At 38.9% G+C, this 9,320-nt stretch overlaps 1 protein-coding gene and 1 long non-coding RNA gene across 4 annotated transcripts; one reads left to right on the top strand and one right to left on the bottom strand.

The window, feature by feature from the left end:
- Window positions 1-2,024: 2,024 nt before the first annotated feature.
- Window positions 2,025-2,777, bottom strand: LOC111435270. Its single transcript, XR_002709056.1, has 2 exons — window positions 2,274-2,777; window positions 2,025-2,163 (listed from the first exon to the last, which is right to left on the bottom strand). It is a non-coding gene; the product is annotated as an uncharacterized LOC111435270 (long non-coding RNA).
- Window positions 2,778-3,735: 958 nt separating this feature from the next.
- Window positions 3,736-9,000, top strand: LOC111435262 (probable alkaline/neutral invertase B). Of its 3 annotated transcripts, none has more exons than XM_023072687.1 (7): window positions 3,736-4,047; window positions 4,133-4,179; window positions 4,347-4,442; window positions 4,597-5,048; window positions 5,323-5,754; window positions 7,022-7,580; window positions 8,521-9,000. In XM_023072687.1, exons 3-7 carry the CDS (start codon window positions 4,358-4,360, stop codon window positions 8,814-8,816), a joined length of 1,824 nt encoding a protein of 607 aa, XP_022928455.1. In that variant the 5' UTR covers window positions 3,736-4,047; window positions 4,133-4,179; window positions 4,347-4,357; the 3' UTR covers window positions 8,817-9,000. The 3 variants fall into 3 exon arrangements, with proteins under 3 accessions (XP_022928455.1, XP_022928454.1, XP_022928456.1); XM_023072686.1 differs by having other exon boundaries at window positions 4,338-4,442; XM_023072688.1 differs by lacking the exon at window positions 4,347-4,442 and having other exon boundaries at window positions 3,737-4,047.
- Window positions 9,001-9,320: the final 320 nt, after the last annotated feature.

The raw sequence follows: 9,320 nt of genomic DNA, 5'->3' as shown, positions 1-9,320 counted from the left end.
GTTTTATCCTTCCTATACTATCTCAGTACGTTTTATCCTTCCTATACTATCTCAGTACGTTTTATCCTTCCTATACTATCTCAGTACGTTTTATCCTTACTATACTATCTCAGTACGTTTTATCTTTACTATACTATCTCAGTACGTTTTATCTTTACTATACTATCTCAGTACGTTTTATCCTTACTCACATGCTTTCTAAAAAAATTTCTCCCTCAAAATAAGAGACTATCGAAAAATAAGAACGAAATATTTATTTGTTAATTCAAACCTTTTTTGAAAATACCATTTACAATTTCAAATAAAAACCAAGAAGAAGAAAGAATGATATTATAAAATAATATAAATGTGAGAAATAATTAGAAATTGGCACCAAGATGTAAAGTTTGTCCTCACATGAGCACTCCTAATAATTAAATACAAACTTTGGTACATCACACTCATTTAATGCAATTGATGGATCATAATGGTGTTGGAGTGTGAATCAATCAATCAAACATTTTATATTGCTTTTCATAATTCTTCGACTCTATTAAGTTAGATTCAAGATTTCTTTGCAATTTCAACCACTTCTTTTTCCCGATAAGTCAAATAATGAGACGACAAAGAAAACTTTTTTTTTCTTTTTCTTCAGATAAGTTTTGTTGGAGGATGAAAGTCCCACGTCAACTAATTCAAGGAATGATCATGGGTTTATAATAATACTATTTCATTGGTATGAGGCTTTTCAGGAAAATCCAAAGCAAATTTGGAGGGCTTATACTCAAAGTAGACAATATCATACTATTGTGGAGAGTTTATGTTTATCTAACATGGTATCAGAGTCATGCCCTAAACTTAGTCATGTCAATAGAATCTTCAAATGTCGAACAAAGTATTGTGAGACTCGAAGGCATAAACAACAAGTGACTAAAGTATCAAAGTCATGCCCTAAACTTAGTTATGTTAATAGAATCCTCCCTCAAATGTCGAACAAAATATTGTGAGCCTCGAAGGCATAGACAACAAGTGACTAAAGTATCAAAGTCATGCCCTAAACTTAGTCATGTTAATAGAATCTCCCTCAAATGTCGAACAAAATATTGTGAACCTCGAAGGTATAGTCAACAAGGGACTAAAGTATCGAACAAATGGTGTAGATCTTGTGTTCATCTAACACCATTTAGTTTTAGATCTCAAAATATGACAATTTCTAAATTTCATGTTCAATTCGAAATCGTTACATTTAATCACTATTAAAATTAATTAAAAAGTTACACATCATAATATTTAAATCAATCAAATGGAAAATTAACATTAGGATCAAAAGTAAGTATAAATTCAAGAATAAAAAAGTAAAATCCTCTCAAAACTAAACTTTAAACATCAAAGTAAGGGCAAAAATTAAATAATATTTTTCTCTAAATTAATTTTAAATGAAATTTATCCCCCACCCCAAAAAAAAAACCTATCACTTCGTTTCCCTCCAAAGGTTTGGCAAAAGATGATTGGTCCACGCATTAGCGGGCATTAGCGGATGAATGGACCTCTACGTTCAATTAGGAATTCAAATTTCAAGTACGGTGTTTTACTCTTTCCAATTACTTGATCAAACCGCGATCAACGGCCAGATTTTAAGATCAAGTTTCTCCTCTTTTTCTCTCCCTAAACTTCCGGACGCCTTTAATTTATTAAATTCACTTTTTTTTAAATCGTCAATCAATTGACTTTCTCGCCCTTTTTTTAAAAAAATAGATTTATAATATACGCCAAAAACATGGAAATTCTCAACAAAAGTAATTTAAGAATATTATAATATCATTTCAAAAATGCTTCAATAGGAAGGTTTTTTTTTTACAAAATAAATTAAACAAGAATACAAATGTAATCACAATGATCACTGTTACAAGTAATCTAATTATTTGTTTCTTTTTGTTTTTGGAATTCTTCAACATAAGAGAAGAGATCGAACGTCAAATGTGTATATATGTTTGTTTGTTCTAAAAAGAAAATTATTCAAATTAATTTCCAAGGAACTAAGCGCCTATGGTGAAGAAAACAAGTGATCTGTTCTATTCAGAGCTACAAAGTGATGCACAAATTACAGGAATGAAAATCTACGAGTATTTATATTTATTTGATAAACAAAAACAGTTCATCTTCATCTTCATCTTCATTCAAGCACTAAAACCAAGGCCAACTGATAAGATTTCCATCCAATAATACAACATACATCCACTGTATATATAAACACGGATTTCGTTTTTCAAAAAGTTAGATAAACGGAAACATACCTTTTTTGAAATCAAATCAACCGCAGCGCGCTCCACTGCAGAGGAGCGGTCGCGTACGCCATTTCTATATACATAAGGTTTCTATATGGACCAGCTCTCACGGAACGAGGACTGGAACTGCACGAGAACAAGCAGCAGCACGATCAACGCAGCGACGCCCCACGGCGAACTTCCCTCGGCAGGGAGGTGGTGCGTTCTGCGGCGGCGGTCCCAAGGCGAGGAAGAAAAGTAGCTCGGATCGACGGAGGAGAGGATTCGGGCAAGGATGATGAGGAGGACCGGCGTAGCGAAGAGAATCCAGTTGATTTGATCCTCAGCGGCCTCAACGGCGGACTCGTAGGAGAGCCACCAGGAGGCGCCGAGAAAGATGAAGACGACGGCGAGGAGGAGGAGGACGGGATACGGCAGAGGATTGAGGGAGAGAGAATCGAGAATTGAATCTGCGGTGGTTCTGCTTCTGTAATTGCTCATTGATTTGGGGATTTCTTTGTTGAGAGTTTGAGAATTGGAGATGGAGAGTAAAGGGAGTTTAGTCCAGTGAATTTATAGCGGGAGGAAGACTCGGGGTACGGTTCAGTGTGGGGCAATGTATGGGGAGCCATGTGGTGGTCGGTGATTGAGTCAATCTTGACCGTTGATCTACTTTTTCCGTAACCCGTTGATTTTTTTTAATTCTAAAATTTAACGACACATCTGCACGATACAATGCATCACTTTAATTAAGGGTTTATATTTTTTAAATCTAGTTTAGGTTCCTTAATAGCAATTTATTTAATTTATTTTTTGTTTTTTTTAATTAATTCAATTTTTCAATATTTAAAATATATTTTTAATTTAATAATAAATATATATATATATATACAAAAAATATATATATATATATATATATTTCATAGATACTCTCTACCATATATGATATTGTTTACTCTCACTCATGCCAATGGAGCGTGTTTCAGGTTTACTTTTGAAAATGTTTGGCGAACGCCATAAGAGTTCATCGAATTTGTTTCGAATGAACCCCTCAAACGTGCAAGAAAAATCCAAGTGGGCTCCATGGAGCGACATGGGTTCATAAAACTTACAAAAAAAAAAAATGGAAACTCCGGAAATTTCAAAGTAAGAGAGAGTAATGGAGAGAGATTTCTCTTTTTTATCTAAACGAGATCCGAAGTGGGGATTATGTTTATCGTCCGCACTCCACCTCACTTTTCGTATATAAATTCAAATACATACACATCAAACTAAAAAAACCTAATCCCGGTGAATATTCCAACTAAAATAAATAAAATTTTATGAAAAAATGAAGAACGTGGACGATAAAGGTTTCACCGATGTGTGAACAAGATGAAAAAATATAATTAAGAAATTAGTTATATTTGGGAAGTGTTAAATGATAGATGAACAATATAAGCAATTTGTTAGAGGTGAGTTCATTAAACAGGTGAAGACGAGGGGTCGTATAATCAAAATGGGTTGTTTCAATCATCACCATAAACGCGTCTTCAACCTTCCACAAATTTCATCTCTTTCTCAACTCAAACAGAAATTTCTGAAACCGTAAACAAATTAAGGGGAAAAAAGGTTGGAAAAGAGTAGCCATAATCAAATCATTGCCCACCTTGGATCTTTCAAACCGTACACGTGCCCTAACAAACCCCTATTTTCCTCTGCCCCTCAAAACCGACTCCCTCCATTCTTGTTGATCTTCACACACCCGTCTCCATCGCCCCTTTTTCACCTTTTTTCTCGTGTTTCTCTCCGCCATTGTTGATGGGTCGCACTTGTTTTCCTTATTCCTGAATACCCACTTCCTGTTTTTTGCAAATTTTTCCATTTCTAACTCGTTTTTGTGTTTGCAGCCTTGCATGGAGCTTGTGTTTTCCATGAGAGTCTGAGAAATTCGGTGGTGAGTTCTTGTGTTTCTTGATGTAATGTTGCTGTTGTTGTTTTGATGGGGATTGTTCTTAATCTGTTTGCATTTGGGGTTTATGATTTTGATGCTCTGTTTTTAATCAAATCTCTGTTCTCTTGCGATTGATGAAACGATGAATGGGAAATTTGCAGAGAGTTTAGGTTGTGTAGAAATGTCGATTTCTTCGTCGAATCCGACCCGGAATGGGAGTGTTAAAAACAACGATATGTTACACAATGTTAATGAGATTGAAGAAAGTGAGTTTTCCGAGCTATTGTTTTGATGGGGGTTGTTCTTAATCTGTTTGCATTTGGGGTTTATGATTTTGATGCTCTGTTTTTAATCCAATCTCTGTTACCTTGAGAAATCATTCTCTTGCGGTTGATGAAACGATGAATGTGAAATTTGCAGAGAGTTTAGGTTGTCTAGAAATGTCGATTTCTTCGTCGAATCCGACCCAGAATGGGAGTGTTAAAAACAACGATACGTTACACAATATTAGTCAGATTGAAGAAAGTGCATTTTCCAAGCTATTGGATAGGCCAAGGCCATTGAACATGGAGAGACAGAGATCATTTGATGAAAGATCGCTAGCGGACTTGGCGATTGGTTTCTCCCCACGCTTATCTTCGAGACTTTCTTCGGAGAACTTTACTCGATTGATAGACAATTATGATCAAACTCCATCTCCTGGTAGAAGATCGGATTTCAATACTCCAAGATCCCAGATTGGATTCGAGCAGCATCCTATGGTGGCCGAAGCTTGGGATGCTTTGAGGCGTTCGTTGGTCCATTTTCGTGGCCAACCAGTTGGTACTATTGCTGCTTTGGACAGTACTGAAGAAAATCTTAATTATGATCAAGTAAGAACACTACATCAATAATTACTTGCATTCAATGTTCAATCCCTGTTTGGTTGTGTTTAATCTTGCTTGTTAATCATTTGGACGGGTTTAAAATGTTTCGTTCTCGTACCCGTGAAGCATGGATACTTCAATTTTGACAACATGTTTGTATCTTGTCATGTTTGTGTCTTGAATCTGTCTCGGTGCTACTAGTTGATTAATCGTTCGAACCAGAACTTATATTGATCTGAATTGAGAGCCCGACACACAAATAACTTCTTTGTTCACATAGGTGTTCGTGAGAGACTTTGTCCCAAGCGCATTTGCTTTTCTAATGAACGGGGAGCCTGAGATTGTAAAAAACTTCATTTTAAAGACGCTACGGCTTCAGTCGTGGGAGAAAAAGATCGACAGGTTCCAGCTTGGAGAAGGGGTGATGCCTGCTAGTTTCAAAGTACTTCATGATCCAGTGAGGAATTCTGAAACTTTAATTGCAGATTTTGGAGAGAGTGCAATAGGAAGAGTTGCTCCAGTTGACTCCGGATTCTGGTGGATTATATTGCTACGAGCATACACAAAGTCTACTGGTGACTCTTCCTTGGCTGAACTACCAGAATGTCAAAAGGGAATGCGCCTTATTTTGAGTCTCTGTCTTTCCGAAGGGTTCGACACGTTTCCTACCCTTCTCTGTGCTGATGGATGCTGCATGATTGATAGACGAATGGTGCGTTTCTTTCAACCTTGCCCTTTATAAACACAATGATGAAACTAACAATTAATGCTCGAGTCCTGGAATTCACTTGGGAGACAGTTTGAGATATTGGATTCTGTGAATGGAATGATCACATGTTGTTAAAATTATGGTTTAAATCCATTTTGGTTTTCAATTTTCAGATCTGTTTCAAAATAAGGTTTAAACCGAAAATTATCTAGGCCGAGTTTGTAATGTGTGAGATCCCCACATCAGTTGGAGAGGAGAACGAAACATTTCTTATAAGGGTGTGGAAACCTCCCCCTAGCAGACAAGTTTTAAAACCGTGAGGCTGATGGTGATACGTAACGGGCTACAGTGGACGATATCCACTAGTGGTGGGCTTGGGCTGTTACAAATGGTATCAGAGTCAGACACCGGGCAGTGTGTCAGCTAGGACCCTGGGCTCCCAAGAGGGGTGGATTATGAGATTCCATATCGGTTGGAGAGGGGAATGAAACATTCCTTATAAGGGTGTGGAAACCTCTCCCTAGTAGACGAGTTTTAAAACCGTGAGGCTGATGGTGATATGTAACGGGTCACAGCGGACAATATCTACTAGTGGTGGACTTGGGCTGTTACAAATGGTATCAGAGCCAGAAATCGGGCAGTGTGTCAGCTAGGACACTGGGCTCCCAAGAGGGGTGGATTATGAGATTCCACATCAGTTGGAGAGGGGAATGAAACATTCCTTATAAGGGTGTGGAAACCTCTCCCTAGTAGACGCCTTTTAAAACCGTGAGGCTGATGGTGATACGTAACGGGCCACAGTGGACAATATCTACTAGTGGTGGACTTGGTCTGTTACAAATGGTATTAGAACCAGACACCGGGTAGTATGCCAGCTAGGACGCTAGGCTCCCAAGAGGGGTGGATTATGAGATTCCACATCGGTTGGAGAGGGGAATGAAACATTCCTTATAAGGGTGTGGAAACCTCTTCCTAGCAGACGCGTTTTAAAACTTTGAGTAGAAGCCCAAAAGGGAAAGCCCAAAGAGGACAATATCTAATAGCGGTGTTACATTATGATGTACGTTTTCTTTTTCCTTCTTTGTGGGAGACAAAAGGCTTCATCAAAGACAACCTTATCAGTCTTTATCTACCACGAGTATCTTGCTTTATTGTGTCCTAATAGGTTGCATAACAAAATGAGCTATATGCACTGTGCATTCTCTGAGTCGAAAACATGATTATTATTCATTCATCTCTTATGTCTTATTGCTTTTATTATTGGTTTCAGGGTGTATATGGCTACCCAATTGAAATTCAAGCTCTTTTCTTTATGGCTTTAAGGTGTGCTTTGCTTTTGCTAAAGCACGACCACGAGGGGAAGGACTTTATCGAAAGAATAACAAAACGACTTCTTGCCTTGAGCTATCACATGAGAACTTACTTTTGGCTAGACCTAAAGCAACTAAACGATATATATCGATATAAAACCGAAGAATACTCTCACACTGCTTTGAACAAGTTCAACGTAATACCCGATTCTCTTCCCGAATGGATTTTCGACTTCATGCCGATTCATGGTGGTTACTTTATTGGAAATGTCAGCCCTGCAAGAATGGACTTCCGCTGGTTTTGCTTGGGCAACTGCATTGCTATTCTTTCTGCCTTGGCAACACCAGAACAGTCCACTGCTATTATGGACCTTATTGAATCACGGTGGGAAGAACTGGTCGGAGAAATGCCGCTTAAGGTTTGTTACCCTGCCATTGAAAGCCATGAGTGGCGGATTATAACCGGGTGTGATCCGAAAAATACGAGATGGAGTTACCACAATGGTGGTTCTTGGCCAGGTATGCACCTCTACTTTTCTTAAGAGATCGTGGGATCGAATCCGAAACCCTGTATTTGTGGTGTGGTAAAAAGAAAACGTGGTTCTTGACTAGGTAGTTGACACGTTTGTTAGTTCCCATTGTTTCTGTTTTTCGACTTGAGAGTGTGTACTTGCACATTTGTTTAGGAGACTTTTACATTATGACAAGTAGATTCTATATAAAATTTTCAAATCATTGTATAGTCTTAGGAGGGGGGACGAAGCATTCCTTAGAAGGATGTGGAAACCTCTCTCTAATAGATGCGTTTTAAAACTGTGAGGCTGACGATGATACATAACGGGCCAAAACGGACACTTTTTGATAGCGGTGGGCTTGGGCTGTTACAATTGGTATCAGAGTTAGACACTAGGCGGTGTGCCAGCGAGGACGCTGGCCCCCTAATGGGGGTGGATTCTGAGATCCCTCATCGGTTGGAGAGGGAACGAAGCATTTCTTACAAGGGTGTGGAAACCTCTCTCTATCATATGTGTTTTAAAATTGTGAGGCTGATGGCGATACGTATCGGGCCAAAGCAGACGATATCTACTAGCGGTGGGCTTGGGCTGTTACAAATGGTATCGGAGCCAGACATCGGGCCCCAGCGAGGACGCTGGACCCCAAGGGGGTGGATTGTGAGATCCCACATTGGTTGGAGAGGAAAACGAAACATTCCTTGTAAGGGTGTGGAAACCTCTCCTTAGCATACTCGTTTTGAAACCGTGAAGCTGACGGCGATACGTAACAGGCCAAAGTGAACAATATCTGTTAGCGGTAGGCTTGGACTGTTACAAGTTGAATCTCCTGACTTTTGCACTAGAACAGTCATTGATCTCCTGACTTTTGCACTAGAACAGTCATTGATCTCCTGACTTTTGCACTAGAACAGTCATTGATGATGACATTGCTGCAATTGTTGCAGTTCTCCTATGGCTTCTAACAGCTGCATGTATCAAAACCGGGCGACCCCAGATTGCAAGACGTGCAATCGAACTAGCTGAAACCAGGCTACTGAAAGACAGCTGGCCTGAATATTACGACGGGAAGCTGGGGCGATACATCGGGAAACAGGCAAGGAAGTTTCAGACGTGGTCGATTGCAGGTTATTTAGTAGCGAAGATGATGCTGGAAGACCCGTCGCATGCAGGCATGGTGTCTCTGGAGGAAGACAAGCAGATGAAGCCATTAATGAAAAGGTCACATTCATGGACTTGTTAGTGCTCTCTTCTTAGCTTTATTAGTGGTTTTTATAAGTAAAACTTTTGGGAGACGCCCTTGCTTTTAGGAGAAACATGTTATATTCTACCCTTGGTTGTTTCTGAGAAACTTATTATAATATACTCTTTGAAACATTATATTTTGACCTTTTTTAGGAATCAAACTTTGTTTGTGCCCTTACAACTCTCTCATTCATGTCTTCTTTTTCTCTCTCCTCTCCGTTCGTTTCTTCTCCCTCGACTCTCTCATCTCGATATTGTTTGAGTATCGATGTCACATCTTCATTGTCATGTTGCGTAAGTACAATCAGTCTAGGTTGAAGGGTCGAACAGATACTCCAACACGAACATCTCTTGAAGTTACACAAAACTTATGATATCTCATAGTTTCGACTTTTGGAAGCATTGAAATTCGAGTACGGTTGTGAATGCATTAAAGTCGGTGTAGATAGGACCGTCCCTGAAGCTAGCTAAAACTATGCTATTCAAAGCAATCTATCTAAGG

The sequence above is a fragment of the Cucurbita moschata genome, unplaced genomic scaffold, assembly GCF_002738365.1.
Source record: "Cucurbita moschata cultivar Rifu unplaced genomic scaffold, Cmos_1.0 Cmo_Scf00048, whole genome shotgun sequence".
Lineage (NCBI taxonomy): Eukaryota > Viridiplantae > Streptophyta > Magnoliopsida > Cucurbitales > Cucurbitaceae > Cucurbita > Cucurbita moschata.
Note: the sequence above shows the minus strand (reverse complement) of the source record. Positions and strands in the feature narration are given on the sequence as shown.

Excerpts from the sequence above, each read along its gene's own strand:
- LOC111435262 (XM_023072687.1), top strand. The coding sequence starts at position 4,358 with ATGTCGATTTCTTCGTCGAATCCGACCCGGAATGGGAGTGTTAAAAAC. Across the intron at positions 4,443-4,596 it reads TGTTAATGAGATTGAAGAAA|AGAGTTTAGGTTGTCTAGAA; the intron begins GTGAGTTTTCCG and ends TGAAATTTGCAG. Across the intron at positions 7,581-8,520 it reads CAATGGTGGTTCTTGGCCAG|TTCTCCTATGGCTTCTAACA; the intron begins GTATGCACCTCT and ends CAATTGTTGCAG.